This window comes from Mauremys mutica, chromosome 25 (assembly GCF_020497125.1).
Source record: "Mauremys mutica isolate MM-2020 ecotype Southern chromosome 25, ASM2049712v1, whole genome shotgun sequence".
Classification (NCBI taxonomy): Eukaryota; Metazoa; Chordata; order Testudines; family Geoemydidae; genus Mauremys; species Mauremys mutica.
The window spans coordinates 7,877,041-7,893,967 of NC_059096.1; the positions used below are offsets into that span (position 1 = coordinate 7,877,041).

Below are 16,927 nucleotides of genomic sequence, written 5' to 3' on the forward strand. Positions count from 1 at the left end.
AGGACTGACCGCCCTGGAGCACCCGGCCAGTGCCCACCCAGCAGAGGGCTCTGCAGGTAGGAGGAGAGCACAGGGAGCCCAACGGTCCCCCCAAGCAGATACATCCAGGTGCTGGAGTGAGGAAGGGCTCAGTGAGGCCAAGCCACGGAGGGTAAGGCCATGAGTACGAAGCCAGGAGGGGTGCGCTTAGGGGCCCAGATTGCCTTCTTCCAGTCTTGCTTTCCCTGGACCCACATGGGGGAAGCAATGGAAAGCCCCAGATCTCCCCCTTCCCCAAGAAAAAACAGCATCCGCCCCACCCCTGAATTGCGCGGGACTTACGGAGGGGGCTTGGTGGGTCGCCCGTCAAACTTGTCCTTGAGCTGGCGTTCTGCCTTGGTGAGGGTGGAGCGTGTGACGCCTTCCTCGAGGTTCATCTCCGGGTGCTTCTGGATGTAATCCCGCATGATCTCCTGCGGACAGCAAAGCAGCCGGCGGGTTAAGGGGGCCGAGTCGACACCCGCCAGCACGGGAAGGGGAGGAGGAGAGAAGCCAGTCACCTCCCTACGCCTTTGCCCACCTGCCCTCGCTTTCGAGAGGCGACGGATCCCAAGCTCTGCGGTGGAAGGCTCTGAGCTACCTGGGCTGTGGGCTAGCCCCACGATGAGTGGAAGGAGAGGGGCCTGCATCCCTCAACAGCAACCCCTCAGGCTGATTACAGAGAGAGGCTGGCCGGCTCCGGGAACGCCCCTCGGCTGGTGGCCGGGAGGTGGCGCCCGTCGGGCCGGGGAGAAGATGGAGGGGAACTGGTGACTGTTCCCTACCTCGTACTCCTTTCGCTGTTCCAGGGCCTTATGAATCCATTTCAGCCTCTTTTTGTCGGAGAGTTGAGACCACTGCTTGCCCAACGCGTCCTTCACCTCCTTCGTGGTGGCCTGAAAACCCAAAGCCAGAGGTGAGGGCACAGGGGTGAAATGGGATGGCGGGGCAGCGAGCCGAGCTCGCGGGGACGTGGGAGGGGAGTCGCCTTTGCGCTGGGGATCTCACTGCTTTGGGTCGTGCAACGGGGCTCGGCACTTCTCTGAGCCCTGGGAAACAGAGCGATCCTGGGTTTGCTCACTGCACTATCTTGCCCCTACGCGCTGCGTCCCTTCCCTAGCCACAGCGAAACCAGAGCTCTGCCCTCTCTCTCGGGCACCGGGTCTGCTCCCAGACACACGGCGCCTCTTCCTTACCTCTGTCCGGACAGCGCAGGCCTTCTGCTTGGTGCCTCTTCCTCCAGGCCCCCTCCCATCCCCGGCTTCTCTCCCCCCCCTTCCCATGGTGTAAAGACACATACACACACAGGCCACATAGCCACAAGGAACTCACATCCGGGCGCACTTTCAGGTAGATTTTCTTCTCGTGATTGTACCACAGCTGCTGTGGGGTCTTGGGTTTCTCCGGGATGTCCGACTTCTTGGCGTTCTGAATAAGATCTGGGTGGTCTTCCCTTCACGCAGCAGGGACAAGAAGAGTGGGGGGCGAGCGTCAGAGGCAGCGAAAGGAGGAGACAGACCATAAGACTCTGATCAGCTGGGTTCCACCCTGGAACATGTTGGCCCGGAACCTAAGACGGCTACACACTAGAACCTCAGAGGTATTTAGGGTCCTCGCATCCATTGATTTGAATGGAAGTTAGCAGTCTAAATGCCTGTGAGGATCAGGGCCCTAGCAGCTTAGGAGAAGGGCCCAAGAAGAGAGTCAGGGGGTCACAGGAATTGGAGCTAGAAGAGATCGTGTCCATACTGCAGTGGGGAGCCAACGTAGGCTCCCTTTAATGTATTTAAGGACCTCATCAACTTGGCCCCCACCGTTCTCTTGGAGGGAGATGGATCCATAGGTGGTTCCCCAATGTCTGCACTCTAGGGCGGCTTTGTCAGAGAAAGCCCGGGCCTTGGTCTGCGTCCCCCCAGCTTGAGAGTCAATGAAACCGTTCAGATCCAGCCTTCCTTTCCCTTTGTTCACCCCCGTCCTGTTCCTCCTCGTTGTTCCCCCCACAAAGGGCTCCTCCCTCTGTGGGTGTTACATGTACACGCTCATCATCTCCCATTCGTCGGGACGAACACGGCTAGAGATCGCCCCGGGAGACGCGGCCGGTAGGTGTCCTACCTGAATCTTGCCAGGTTCCGCTCAAACTCCTGCTTCTCCCGCTGGAAGTCCTGGATGTATTTCGTCTGGGAGGGACAAAGGAGCCGGGGCATTAACAGGGGAGGGGAGCCAGCAGAGTCCTATGTTCAGCTGCCCAGCAGAGGAAGGGGAGTCCCGTGTGCTGGGAGGCTGGCACCCAGTCATCTCGGCCAGCCCTGAAGATGAAGTGTTTGACCCCAGCAAGGTGCTGAGCACCCTGGCTTCCACTGGGGTCCATAAGAGTTCAGGGCTCGCAGCTCCCTGCAGGATCGGGTCCGGAAACGGCAGCTAGGGGCTGAGATTTTCCAAGCTGCCTAAGGGGGTTAGAGGCACAATTCCCATTCATCCCCTAGGCAGCTACAGAGAGATCCCAACCTGGCCGTTGTCTAGAGCAAGGCAGACCGGCCTGGTTTCAGCCCAGAAGGCCCTGGCGCCAGGTAGTCGGAGGGGACGTTTATCGCTGTCCCACGTCACGTCGAGACGCGGTTTAGCGCCGAGACCTCTGCGGGGACGGGCGAGGGCTTAAACGTAAATCGAACGGCGCATGCAGCTGCCGCTCCGATGGAATGTCTGACCCAGCCGGGTGGGCGGCCGCTGGGTCGTGGCATGGGATGGATTGAGCTGGGGCTGGATAGAACCAACATTTCACGTGAAGATCTGAAACTGTCCCAGCAACGGCTCAGTCCCTAACCTCTTCCGACTGCACGGGAAACCCTCCCCAGGGGACTAGAGCAGGGCAGTGTCACGGAGCCCACAGATGGGCAGCCTGGACCCAGAGCTCTGGCCGAGGCGTGCCGGGCACACATTTATCTCACTGCGCAGCTGACCCTGAAGAGGATCAATCAACGTTGTAACCGTTTTGCTGCTGACCATTTCAGTGGAAAAATTACGGGTGGAGCTTGGATACCAGCCATACACCCCACCCCATACCTCAACAGATCCCAATCGCTAGGAAATAGAGTGCAGGGGGGTGTGGGGGTGTGGACAGAATCTTAAGAGCTCAACACATTTAAATATATAATACCAGCCAGCTCTTTTTATAGTGCTTTTCATTCAGTGATCTCAAAGTGCTTTACAAAGGAGGTCAGTGTCATTATCCCCCAGGTGGAGGAAACTGAGGCACAGAGCAGTGACGTGACTTGCCCAAGGTCATCCAGCAGGCCAGTGGCCGAGCCAGGAATAGAACCCGCGGCTCCCGTGCCTCAGTCCGGTATTCTCTCCATTGGATCACACTGCCTCCCTGAACACGCCCTGTCCTAAGGACTTGTTGCCCACCTGAACCCTGATCCCGCGTGGGCAGATTTCAGAGCCCGCCCAGCACCCCCCTTCGCAACTGCCTACCCGGGGATCTGGCTGCATGGAGCACAGGATCAGAGCCTAAGTTGTGGGGGGAGGGAGGTGCATGCGAGAGAGAGAGAGAGAAGCTCCCAAACCCCCCATTCTATAGCTCCACGTACCTTCTTCTTTTCAGGGAGCTCCTTGTATTTCTTGGACAGGATTTTGGTCAGATCCAGGTTGCTCATTTCAGGGTGCAGCTTGGCGTACTTGGCTCGTTTCTCCATGAAGAAGCGGAAGTAGGGTGTCAGGGGCTTCTTGGGGAAATCGGGGTGTTTCTGAGGGAAAGAGGACAATTACAAACACACATCCCTATGCACAGCACGTCCCTGGAAGGGGACCGATGGCCCAGCGGTTCGGGCCCCAGCCTGGGACTTGGGAGACCTGCTTCTGCCACAAACTCCATGTGCGACCTGGGGCAAGTCACTTAGCCTGTCTGTGCTTCAGTTCCCCATCTGTGACCGGGGCGGGGAGAACAGCACTGCCCTGCCTCACGGGGTTGTGAGGATACGCACACAGCAGGCTGTGAGGTGCTCCGTGCTATGGTAATGGGACCCATACGAGCATCTAAGGCAGATAAATAACAATCCTTCAGATTTATCAAGGCCACAAAGGGGGCTCCCCAAAACCATTTACACACAGTAATTAGGCCTCCCGGCCCCTCTCATGAGGAGGGTACTAGTGTCATTTTGAAGATGGGGAAAGGGAAACTGAGGCACAAAACGGGGAAAGTGGCTTGACTCATGCCGAGAGTCTTGACTCCCATTTTGTGTTGTAGCCACTAGACCACGTTGCCTCCCCGAGCCAATTCGCGGCCCCCCTGCCCTGAACTTAAGACACGGGTTCTCAATAACAGACCCATGCCTGTTGTGCCTAGTTCACACGGTCGCTATACGTGGCTAGTACCCAGAGCTTTCCACCTCCAATGTGCTTTACGAACGTGAGCTAACTGATCCTTAGCAGCCTTGGGAAGCACGTCAGTGTTGTCACCGGGCAGGATGAAGCCAAGTGTCCCCCACTGAGTTAGCCCTGGAATGGCCCATTAGATCAGTTAGTCTATTTCCCTGCCAGAGAATATCCCAGACGGGAGACTTGACGTGTGATGCGTCTTCCTGGCCTCCAGTACGGAAGACAACTCCCGCTCCTCCCAATGATGGTTAAGGCAATTCTGCTGCCCTCTGCTGAGATCCCCCAGCCTGGACAGGGTGGGACACGAGACCCCATTTGTTGGCCCCGTCCCTATCACCTACCTTGAGCTTTTTGCCCTTGTAAGGATTCTTTACGTGTTCCTCAGCATCCATGATCAGCTCCGTCAGCGTTCGGAATTTCCTCACCTGCAAGAATAGGCGGGGGATCAGTCCCGAGGACAGATCGAACAGCACCATGGTGATAACAGATGGGACAGATCACAAGCCGGGGGAGGGAAGGGAGCTTTGAGATCAGTTCAGCGCCAGACGCTTCGAGGCTAAACCCTTCAATAGCAATGCTGTGGCTCACCGTCTGAGCCCTCCCCCAAGCAGGGGGAGACAGGTCAGTGTCACCCCCATTGTGCAGAGGGGCATAGGGCAAAGAGTGGGGGAAGGGACTTGCCCCTGGCTGAGCCAGAGCTGGGGGAGAAAGTTAACAGAGATGATTGAAAAACCCAAACCTTATGGTCGGGTAATCAGACTTTGGCTGTTTAGGAAGGGGACTCGGGAATTCCTGGCTCCCACACCCCTGCTCAGACCACTCACTCCCCTGCGCTACACAAAGCCATGGCCGGATAGCACCGAGCTTCAGGCGAGGGCCCAAAGTCGTCGCGTTAAACGCGCGGAGGTTACCTCGGTGGAGATCTCCATCCACTTCATCTTGCACATCTCGCCAGAGAAGTCCTTGAAGGCCACTTTGTCCCAGTCCAGATGGGACTCGGTGGTTTTGAATTTGCTGCCGTCGTTGGAGGGCAGGTTGCCTTTCATGCACTCCAGCAGGGTCAGCATGTCCTCCTGGGACCACAGGTCTGAGCAGGGAAGAAAACAAAGGATCGAAACCACATGGCAGCCAGCTGGCCCTCCCTGAGGCTGGAGGACACGCCGCCCTGCGTGGAGGCATTTTACTGAGCTCCCACGGAACGACAGCCCTTTAACCCAACGCAGCCACAAGCAGGACAGCACCGCAGCACCCAGACTTGCAACCAGCATCACCTTTATTAGAGCAGTGCAGCATGCGGAGACGGCAGATCCCAGCATGAAATTCTCCACTGGGAGGCAGACAGACTGGTCTGGGTAATTAGGCTGATCACCAGCTATATTTCCATCCTCTTCTACAGGCCAAAACTTCCCAGCTCAGGCAGAAATTTCCCTCAGCATGCGCCAGAGGGTTCGGTGGTGGTGGTTGTTGTTTTTTTAAAAGCAACAGTAGACAAGCTGGAAGCTACTGCGCTGCAAGTGCTGAGGGCTGTTTCTTTGACGCAATAAGGCAGGAGCTGTAGAGTTTACCTGACGGCCGTTCTCTTTCTGAGGGATGTTTTTACCTCTCTCTGCACGGCAGGCTGGCAAACCTGGGAAGCCCCCCCACCCCCGCCAAATTAAAAAGGGATGCCTAGGGGCACTGGAAAGCCGTGGGTACAGAACTTCCATAGGCTCAGAAAAGCTCAGTTTATGCCACCCTAGAGCCGAGCAGAGGTCCACAGTAGCGGATGAAGGACCTTTGGGCTGGCGGGATGGGGCTGCGGGACAGGCAGCTGGCACCCGCTGAATGCCCCCCGTGCAGGGAGCCCCTATGGCTGGAGCAGGGTCAGTTCTGGAGTGGGTCAGCTAGAGGGGCGCCGGGGCCCTGGCATTCTCACAACCCGGCTACTCTGCCCCCTGGCAAAGCTCCAGAGACGCCAGTTAGCGCAACCGGAACCAGCCCCTGCAGCCTTCTGAACAGGGGAGGCACAAACCGGCTCCTCTCTGCCCCCCGGGCACAGATAAATCCCCCCACTAAGAGTGTCTAAGGGCCAGCCCTGTTGCTCTGTGGTTACTGCATTGCCAGGCAGATGCTCAGTAGCTGCCAGCCGGCCTATGGGAGCAATCACCAACCCTGCATGCTGCCCACTGGAAGCTCCCAGGGAGGGAGGCGAAGGGAGCAGCCGAGCGGCAGGGCAGAGCCTGGAAGGTTTGTTTCTAACGCTCCCCCAGCACCTGGGCTGACAGAAGTCAGAGCCAAAGGGGGGAAGAGACCCACGTAATGCGGGTCCCTGGGGAACACGGCTCTGGGTCACCGAGATCGCACTATTTACGGCTTTTCTTCCTGACATTCAGCCCACGTTTTCCTTTGCTCGGTTTTGTCCCATCCCCCCTCCCCTCCCCGGGCCCTGAAAAGAGGCCGGCAAATACTTACTTGAAAAATCTACGCAGTGTAGGGTTATCCCAGCTGAGCACCCCAGAGAGCAGGGGGGGAGGGAGACATCAACATTAAGGGGCTACAATGCACAGCCTCAGCAGTCAGTAGATGAAGAGCTGCCCTGTGTGCTGCGGGGAGCAGGACCCCCCCGAATGCAACAGGGGACTCGCTCATCCACATCTGCAGAGAGCAGCGTGTTACACACCAACCCGCGTGCTTTAAAGCAACTGGTTTAAGAGTGACTGTTTCCATTCTAACTCCTGCTTTCGTGGCCGCCTGCACACCCCACATGCCATTCACAAGAAGGCCGGTTTGGACTCAGAGCTTGAAGTTAGGACGTACGTGAATGAAAACTGGGAGAGACTGCGCCCTGGAGAAGCAGACAGCTAAACGTCATTATCTTCCTTGGTGGTTTCTCTCAGCAATCAACACACGCACAGAACTCCTGGGTTAGGCAGGAGATCCGACCGCATGATCAGAAGGGTCCCTTTGGATCTTAGAATCTATGGAGAGATCTCTAAATCTGGCTGAAGAGATGGAGTAATTCTTCTGCTCTGCTCAACACTGCTAAGGCCTCAACTGGGATATTTCTGGGCATCGCACTTTGGGAAAGATGTGGACAAATCAGAGAAAATCCAGAGGCAACAAAAATGATAAGAGGTCTAGAAAACAGGACCTATGAGGAAAGACTGAAAAAATGGGGTTTGTTTACTCTGGAAAAGGGAAGACGAGGGGTGGGGCATGGTCAGTCTTTAAGTACGCAAAAGGTTATTATAAAGAGGAGGGTGATAAATTGTTCTTCTTAACCACTGAGGACAGGACAAGAAGCAACGGGCTTAAATCGCAGCAAGAGAGATTTAGAAGTTAAGAAGTTTTTCCTAAAATCTAACGGTCAGGGTGGTTAAGCATTGGAACAAATTACCTAAGGAGGTTGCTGAATCTCCGTCATTGGAGGTTTTTAAGAACAGGCTAGACAAATCCGTCGGGGATGGTCTAGCTCAGGGGTAGGCAACCTACGGCACGCGTGTCAAAGGCGGCACGCGAGCTGGTTTTCAGTGGCACTCACACTGCCCGGGTCCCGGCAACTGGACCGGGGGGGCTCAGCATTTTAATTTTATTTTAAATGAAGCTTCTTAAATATTTTTTAAAAACCTTATTTACTTTACATATAACAACGGTTCAGTTATGTATTATAGACTTACAGAAAGAGACCTTCTAAAAACATTAAAATGTATGACCGGCACGCGAAACCTTACATCCGAGTGAATAAATGAAGACTCGGCACCCGAAAGGCTGCCGACCCCTGGTCTAGAGCAGCAATTCTCAACCAGGAGTCCGAGGCCCCCAGGGGGGCCACCAAGGCGGGCCAGCATGAAACTCATTGGGGCCCAGGGCAGAAAGCCGAAGCCCCGCTCTCCCAAGCCCCACCACCTGGGGCTGAAGCTGAAGCCTGAGCAGCTGTGGGGCCCTCTGTGGCGTAGAGCCCAGGAAATTCCCCTGTTTGCTACCCCCTAAACAGTTGCTGTGGCATAGGTGGGCCATGAAGTTTTTACAGCATGTTGGGGAGGTCACAGAAAGGAAAAAGGCTGAGAACCTCACGTCTCGATAATACACAGTCCTGCCTCAGTGCAGGGGACTGGACTAGATGACCTACTGAGATCCCTTTCCAGTCCTACATTTCTAGGAATTTGATCTGGGCAGCAAAGTGGCAAACAAACCCAATATATATATTCACATACAGTAAAGTTAAACAGACTAAACGCAATGAGTAAATGGAAGCTTCCCCACCTAACAATACTTAGCCTTTACATACCAGCGTTTCCTCCCCACATTCCTCCCACTGCTTCTTTTTAAAATTCCTTCCCCTCCTTTGTTAAAATCCTTGAGTCACTAGGGGAACCCACAGGTGCATAATTCTGGGACATCACAGCTACTGGAAATCTTATGGAAGTCCCACTTTGTCCACAAAGTTGCATTCTCAGGCATGCCAAGCAAGTCCTAGAGGAATCTGGATTTTTACAAAGGGGGCAAGGAAAGAAATCAAAACAAACACAGGGTTTGGGTATTTCGCTGCCAAGTCGCCTATATTGTTTCTATATTCTACAGATTTGTACTTCGGGTCTGACTCAAAGCCTGCGGGGAAGCTGCCTATCAATTTCAGTTAAAGTTTGATCAGACCCTCAATTCAAAACCACCTTTCAAAGGCTTTTGATTTTAAGTGAAGGGTTGCAGAATTTTAACCCCCCAACATGGGATAAACCTGAGGTTTACAAAGCTCCGTATGGGTTAAGGACACCGAATTCCCATGAAAATTAACGGGAATTAAAAAGTTCAGAGCTCCTGAGATTTTCAGAGCTGGCCATCCTGAACATTTGCTGTTGGGTTTTTTTCTTTTCCCCATATTAAAAACAATCTGATCTCTTTAGCATTTGGAAAATTAACAGCTGGGAATTTTGTCTACCATTTTAATCAATTACATGTTAAAAATATATTGGTTAGACTCCAAATTCCAGATCAAGGTAACATTTACATTCATATGCTGCTTTCAATCCGCACACACCGTTCCCATCAGCGTCAAGAGTTTTATGCGAAGAGCCAACCACGGTCCTTAATATCACGCAGCAGCCATTAACAGGACAACAGTGAGGCCTAAGCTGACCCCACGTGTACCTCTTGCTTCCGGGTTTCGGGGTGCACCGTAATGGATTTCCCTGCTCCATTCTCGGGAACAGCCAGTTTATGGAAACTACAAAAATCCTGCACTCCTCTCAACAACCCAAGTCACATGGACACAATGCCACTGAAATCAATGCACCTGATTCTACTAGGGCATTGAAATAAACTTACCTGACTATACCAGGGCATATTTGGTTCAGAAAGCAGGGTCTCTGTACGTCCCCAAGTCCCTGCATGCCTTAGATTTGTTGCTGCAGAATCTCCCGTTAGACTCCATTCACCAACCACCTCCATTTTGGAGGCACACCGAGGGGGAGGAGGGCTGTGTGTGTATGTAATTTTAAGGTAGGCTAAATTCTGTCTGTCAAATCTTGACAAGTTCCCTTTCACAGCCTCACTATACCTGTTACAGTCGATCAAATGAGCTACCTGACAGACCTGCATGGCTCATTAATATGCATTTTGTGTAGCTACGTTATCAGATCCACACACCCCCCTGCCCCCCCGAGCAAACTGTGCAGTCATTGCCTGGGGTCTCTGGCCTGTGACTGCACCCTATACCAGATGCTTCAAAGGAATGCAGCTGCCAACTAAGCAACGATGTACATGGGTTACCGGGGGCGGGGGGATTTCTGCTGCTCCCTCCAGGTGCTGATCCACACCCTGAAGCATGGTATGTGATCTTCCATGTCGTTAGCTTAGCTTGCACAGCTACGACTTCTGGGCTCTGATCTGGCAAATCTTCCAGTCCCCCAGGATTCAATGGGAGAAGTCAATGGGAGCCTTGGGCATGTATGCAAGAAATGGACGGGAAAAAGTTCTTTTATCCTTCATGGTGGGTGTGGGTCCGGTATTGGTCTTTATGTTTTTCCAAGGACTTTTTAAAGCGCTTCAAGGCAGCCATTTGCAGGGCAAAATTAACACAGGAAGCCTGATTTTGACCTTATCAGTGAGAATTATTACTATTTCTTTGCAGTATCGTAGCATCCAGGAGCGCTAGTCCTGGCCAAGGCTCATGTTGTGCTAAGGTCTATACAAACACGGGGGGGGGGGGGGGAGCACCTTTTTCTAGTCAGATTTGTACATGTGTGGGGCTAAAACCACTTTAAAAATAAAAAAAAAGAAAATTGGATGATCTAGGAGGTGGAGGCCTGAGTCAATCCAGCTCCAGTGCAAACAGTTGCAAGGTTTTTTACCCACAAAAGCTTGTGCCCAAATAAATCTGTTAGTCTTTAAGATGCCACCGGACTCCTTGTTGTTTTTGTGGATACAGACGAACACGGCTGCTCCCTGATACTGAACTCCAGCAAAGCCAATGAAGCTGCACCCGATCAGGTCAGGTATGGATCTGATCCCGTATGTTTCGTTCGAATGTTACAACCATGACACAAACCAATAGAAGTTGGCCTCGATTTTGAATTTCCTGGCTGGCATCCATAAATTAGTCAGCCAGGCCCATTTCTACAACCACCCCTGCATGGAGCGGGGCTGGAGCATCAGCCTTAACTCTGCCGGCTCTAGCGGCCACTTTAAACGTTCAATAATTTTAGTGAGCGTCCCCAGGAAAGGACTAGCAGAACACATGGTCTGAAGGTCAAATCCATGTACGGATTAGGTACAGTCTATTACATCACAACCAAGGCACCTCTCTCATTTTTAAACGTTGTTGCACAGACTCACACGAGTGCTTAACTACACACACACACACACACACACGTAAGTCGTCTCATTGGGATTACTCATATGCTTAGATCCTTGCAGGATTTTGGGGGGTGGGTACACGGAGAGGATCTCAAAGCACAGAAACCTTTCAGATGGGGAAAAGCCTGGGCTACAGGGCTGCTCTCACCTTGGTTCTTGGGAGCTGTCATTTCCAAGTCTGTAGGGCAATCTGCTTCTCCGTTCATTCTCCACCTGTCTGACCCAAGGGCGATCCCTTTTGGGTCTCTCCTGCTGTCTCTCAATCTACCTTAAATCAACCACGCTTCACTCTAAAAGCAAACAGAAACCGGAGCTATAAACTCTGGTTGCAGAAAACCTGTCCTCCCTGGCCACTGGACCAGCCCAACGGTGGAGCTGAAACCTCTTCTCTGAATTAAAGTGGGACGCTTCTCCCAATCACACCAGAGCCAGGAGAACTCGGCTAACTGCATCCCCTTTACCTGTTGCACCACTGAAAAATTGCAGCCTGGTGCCAAAGGACTGGGTAGGTTAGGGGTGGGGTAAGGGGTGCAAGGGCCAAGCTTTCCTCCAGCGGAGAGGGAGGAAGCGGGAGTGGGACGTGCAAGAGCATGGAGGAGTGGGACTGCGACCCCCACCCTCCAGTAGACTCCTCCCATGTCCGGCACTGAACTCCTGACCTCTTCCTCCTCTCCCCTGTGGGAAGGGGGACCCAGAAGGCCAACCCCAGAGACAGGGGGAAACAATGGGAGCCCGACCCCTTTTCACAGACCCATAAATCAGGGAGCCCAGAAACTCCTCCCAACATATGGGGAGTGGGAGCTGGATCAGGGGCATGGGAGAGATCCGCACGTATGGGGGAGCTGAGATCAAGGGGGGGGGCTGGGCTGTGATGAGGCAGCAGAGGGACCCCCAGGCAAGGGGAGAGAGAGGGCTGGGCTGGGATTGGGGGGGAGAGGAAGGGGCCAGGGTGGAGGAGGGAGCAGGAGGGGAAAGACAGACACAGCCAGGCAAGGGCCAGGATCACATTGGGGGGGCAGAGGGATCCCCTGGGGGAGGGGGGGCAGAGAAAGCAGAGGGCTCCCCAGGCAGGAGGAGGAGCAAGCTAGGATGGCAGAAGGATCCCCAGACTGGGCGGAGGGGCTGGAATGGGATGGGGGGAGGACGGACGGATCCCCAGATAGAGGAGCAGGAGCAGACCAGGAGGGGGGAGAGTAAAGGGAATCTCAAGCAGGAGAGTTGGGGCTGGGCCAGGATCATGGGAGGGGGACACCAGAGGGCTCCCCAGGCAGGGGGAGGGGCAGACCAAGAGAAGGGGGAAATCCTCAGGGGCAGATCCCTAGGCGCGGGGGGGGGGGGGGAAGCAGGCCAGGAGGCAGGGCAGATCCCGGGGGGGGGGGGGTGAGCAGGCCAGGATGGGGGGGGTAGATCCCCAGGATGGGAGTGGGGAGGAGCAGGCCGGGAGGGGGGGGGGGGGAACAGATCTCCAGGCGCGGGGGGGGGGGGCAGGGGAGGAGCAGGCCGGGAGGGGGAGGAGCAGGCCGGCGGGGGGGGGGGGGGGGGGGAGATCCCCGGGATGGGAGGGGCAGGAGCAGGCTGGGAGGGGGGGCGGAGCAGGCCGGGCAGATCCTCAGGTGGGGGGAGGAGCATGCAGGGGGGGCAGATCGGGGGGGGAGGGAGGAGCTGGCTAGGAGGGAGAGGGGGCAGATCCCTGGGATGGGAGGGGGAAGGAGCAGGCTGGGAGGAGCAGAACCCCAGAGGGGGGGGAGGTGCAGGCAGGGGGAGGGCAGATCCCCGGGTGGGAGGGGAGGAGCAGGGGGGGCAGAGCCCCAGGATGGGAGGGGGAGGAGCAGGCCAGGAAGGGGGGCAGATCCCGGGGCAGGTGGAGGAGCAGGCTGGGAGGGGGGGGAACAGAGCCCTGGGCGGGGGGGGGGGGTAGAGCAGGCCAAGAGGGGGGAACAGATCCCCGGGATGGGAGGGGAGGAGCAGGCCGGGGGGTGGTGGTAAATCCCCGGGTGGGGGAGGAGCAAGTGGGGGGGGAGAGCAGGCAGGGGGGCAGATCCCAGACAGGGGGGGAGGAGTAGGCCGGGGGGGGGGGCAGATCCCTGGGATGGGAGGGGGAGGAGCAGGCTGCAGGGGGAGGAGCAAGCTGGGAGGGGGACTGATCCCCAGGCGGGGGGAGGAGCAGGTGGGGGGGCAGATCCCCGGGTGGGGGGAAGAAGCAGGCCAGGTGGGGGGGGGGGAGATCTCCGGGTGGGGGGAGGAGGAGCAGGCCTGGGGGGGGGCAGATCCCCAGGATGGGAGGGGGAGGAGCAGGCCGGGAGGGGGGGACAGATCCCCGGGATGGGAGGGGGAGGAGCAGGCCGGGAGGGGGGGACAGATCCCCGGGATGGGAGGGGGAGGAGCAGGCCGGGAGGGGGGGGCAGATCCCCGGGATGGGAGGGGGAGGAGCAGGCCGGGAGGGGGGGGCAGATCCCCGGGATGGGAGGGGGAGGAGTAGGCCGGGAGTGGGGGGGGGCAGAACCCCGGGATGGGAGGGGGAGGAGCAGGCCGGGAGGGGGGGGGGCAGATCCCCGTGATGGGAGGGGGAGGAGCAGGCCGGGAGGGGGGGCAGATTCCCGGGATGGGCGGGGGAGGAGCAGGCCGGGAGGGGGGGGCAGATCCCCGGGATGGGAGGGGGAGGAGCAGGCCGGGAGGGGGGGCAGATCCCCCGGCGGGGGGAGGAGCGGACCGGGGGGGGCAGATCCCCACGTGCCCTGCGCAGCCCCTGCCCAAGCGCAGCTCAGGCCAGCGCCAGTCTCCTCCTCTTCCAGGCAGCGGCAGCCGGGCGGGACCGACGCGCCAGCAGCTGCGCCTCCCTCCCCCACCCCCTCCGGGGAGAGCAGGCGGCCTCCTGCGCCGGGCGCTGCGGCGTCACCCCCGCCGCCTGCCGGCGCCGCCGCGGCCCGAAGCGGGGCCCGCTCCCGACCCCCCCGCAGGACCGCGGCCGCCTCGGAGCCGCTCACCGGGCACAGCGCGGCTCGACCCCCGTCTCCCGCCCGGCTGCGGAGCGGCGCCGCCCGCGGCTGGGTCCCGCCTCGCCCGGCGCCCGCCAGGCGGGGAGACCCGGGGCCGTTCGGCCCGCGACCGGACCGGACCCCCGGACCCCGCCGCCCCGCTCCGGCCCCCCGACCGGACTCCACCGCCCCGCTCCCCGCCCGGTCCCCACCCCCGGACACCGGAGGCTCGGGCCCTCCCGGGACGCCTCGGCTCCGACCTCCGCCCCCCTTCCCCGGCCGCTGCCCGGGCCCCCGCGCCGCTCTCCCCGCCCGCCTGGTTACCGGGCTCCCCGCGCGGCGGGCTCCGGCAGACAATGGCTCGCCCCGCTCCGGCCCCGAGCGCGCCGCCGAAGCCGCCACGGACCCACCTCCCGAGGCTCCAGGGCAGGGGGGCGGGGGAAGGACTCGCCGGAGCCGCCGCAGCCGCAGCCTCGCCGGAGCCGCTGGGGGCAGGGGAGGAGGAGGCGGGGAAGCGCCGCCACCGCGCTGGATGCCCGGCTGGGGGCGTCCGGGCAGCTGCGCGTCCTTCCCCGCACCGACCCCCGGGGAGCGCCTCTCCTCCGCCCAGCCCACCCGCCGGCGTGCGCCCAGCGGAGCCCAGAACCACCCACCCCAGCGGGGGGCCGGAGCCCCGCGCCCGGCCGGCGGGGAGGGGAACCAGCCTGGGCACGCACCGCCCGCCGGATGGCGGCCCGGGCGGGGGTGGCGACCTCTCCAGCCCCGGCGCGGAACTAACCGCCTCGGGGAGGGGAAAAAAACAACCGCCCGGCCCTGGGAGCCTGGCCCCGAGACCCAGCCGCCCCCCGCGCGGGGCCACCCGGCCACCCCACGTGCGGTCCCCCCCTGCACGCGGAGCGGCACCGCCGGGCTGCAGCGCGCACGAGGCGGCGGCGGCGCCGGGTTCCCCCTCCCCTACCGCCGCGGCGGCGGCTGCTGCTCCAGCGGGGGTCCGGTTCTGCTGCAGCCCGGAGCGGTAGGAACCCGGTTTCCACCCCGCTTTGTAAGCGCCGATGCCCGGGCAAGCCCAGGCTCATGGAGCCGCCGCTTCCTGCATGGCGATCCCCGGGCCTCTCCCTGCTTGCGAGCGCGTGGAAAATCCGCCTCGATCTGCCCAGGCAGCCAGCACAAAAATCTCCCCGCTTCACCACACACAACAAAAAACAAAAAAAACCCCAAAATAAACCCCCCAGCCCCGGTACCTTCTCTGCCCCCCGAACCGCCTTCTCCTTACCGAGTCAGCCGGCCACCAGCCGAGTCTGCAACCGAGGGGGGAGCAGCAGCTGCAGCCAACCGCCGCCGGAGCCTGTGGAGGAAACAAAGCGCCTCCTCCAGCCCCAGATGGCGAACCAGAGCGTCGGCTAATGGCGAGCTCCACATGCGCTCCTGCTGCAGCAAAGCAGCCCGGTGCAGCAAGCGTTGCCTCGGATCGTGCCTTCTCCCCCCTCCCCCTGATCCGTCTCTCCCACCCACCCTCCCTTGCAACAGGGGGCTGCATCGGGCGCGTTGACTGCTGGAGATCGTGGGTTGCTTCTTTTTTTCCAAAATGCACCTACCTGCAAATCAGCCAGGCTGAAGAAGGAACTTGGGGGCTGCTTTTTTTGGGTGCTTTTAGCTGGGGAGCGCTGGTTGAATGCTGGCCAGCTCTGCAGCGCTGGCCCCGGGCGTGGACTCGCTCCAGTCCCCGCAGAGAGATTGCACTTCCCCCGCCTCCATCTCTCTGCTTTTTTCTTCCAATCAGCCGGGCTCTTTTCGCTCCTGGATCCTTAGCCAACCTCACAGCCCTTCACAAGTCTCCACTTTTCCATCTGCTCCCTAAACGGAATTGTCAGAGAAACCGTTCTCCTCTCCTCTCTTTTAACTCTCTCTTCGGGCTCTTACGGGGCTGTGTGTCTGTCTGTCTCTGTGTGTGTGTGTGCGCGTTTATTGCTCTTTGCTTTTGCAACACTGTAGCCAAAAGAAGAGGAGGAGGAGGAGGGAAAAGGAGAGACAGGGAAAGAGAAAGGAGGGGAAAAAAACAGCTTACATTTGCAACAATCCTCTTCTGACGTTTGCAACAACAGCACCAAACATTCAAATGGTCGATTTCCTACAACCCATCTCGAATAGCACGAAAAAAAGAGGGTTGTTGGGTTTTTTTTTAAAGTTCCACCTAGGCACAAAAATAAAATTCAGATTTTTCTTTGTAAAGTTCCCAGGGAGGGGACAGACATTTGCACCAACGCAAAAGAAGGAACCTGAACTAAACTGCAAGTGGCTGCGTTGTAAACAGGCTCGCGGGGAAGAAGGAGACGGAAAAAAAAATGGGGAGTTTTGTTGTGTGTCTCTTGCACCAGGAAATGCACAATCGAGAGTGAGATTCACACTTTCCTCCCGGACCGGGTGAACCGGTGGATTTGTTAACGCTACCGTGAAATTGACACTCTTGTATATTTCAGAGCCTGAGTGGGGCGGGTGAAGGGAGAGTTTTTCATTCCCCCCCCCCAATTTTTTTTAATCTAATTTTTCCAACTCCACCTTTGTTGTTATGGGCGTCATCTGCTGCTAGCCAATCCCCTGTCTGGGATCTGCCTGTCAAATTAATGGCAATCCCAATAAGCAAGCGGCTCCTACAGACCAAAAAAAAAAAAATTGCAATTAAGTGTTGCCAGCTCTCTTAGGGAAAAAGGGTGGGTGGACCTGCTCTTAGG

At 57.9% G+C, this 16,927-nt stretch overlaps 1 protein-coding gene across 7 annotated transcripts in view; it reads right to left on the reverse strand.

Moving 5' to 3' along the window:
* Window positions 1–16,651, reverse strand: part of UBTF (upstream binding transcription factor) — a 29,877-nt gene extending 13,226 nt beyond the window's left edge. The window contains exons 1-10 of one of the 7 annotated variants that reach the window (XM_044999262.1): window positions 16,264–16,651; window positions 15,794–16,052; window positions 11,372–11,513; window positions 5,304–5,479; window positions 4,734–4,817; window positions 3,606–3,761; window positions 2,131–2,195; window positions 1,351–1,471; window positions 804–914; window positions 322–452 (exon numbers count right to left, since the gene is read on the reverse strand). In XM_044999262.1, the coding sequence (XP_044855197.1) occupies window positions 322–452; window positions 804–914; window positions 1,351–1,471; window positions 2,131–2,195; window positions 3,606–3,761; window positions 4,734–4,817; window positions 5,304–5,479; window positions 11,372–11,429 (902 nt within the window). In that variant the 5' untranslated portion in view covers window positions 11,430–11,513; window positions 15,794–16,052; window positions 16,264–16,651. Of the gene's footprint in view, window positions 1–321; window positions 453–803; window positions 915–1,350; window positions 1,472–2,130; window positions 2,196–3,605; window positions 3,762–4,733; window positions 4,818–5,303; window positions 5,480–11,371; window positions 11,514–14,522; window positions 14,545–14,608; window positions 14,713–15,471; window positions 15,674–15,793 lie in introns of those variants that run through there. The other 6 variants (XM_044999260.1, XM_044999267.1, XM_044999263.1 and 3 more) reach the window with 6 other exon arrangements.
* Window positions 16,652–16,927: the final 276 nt, after the last annotated feature.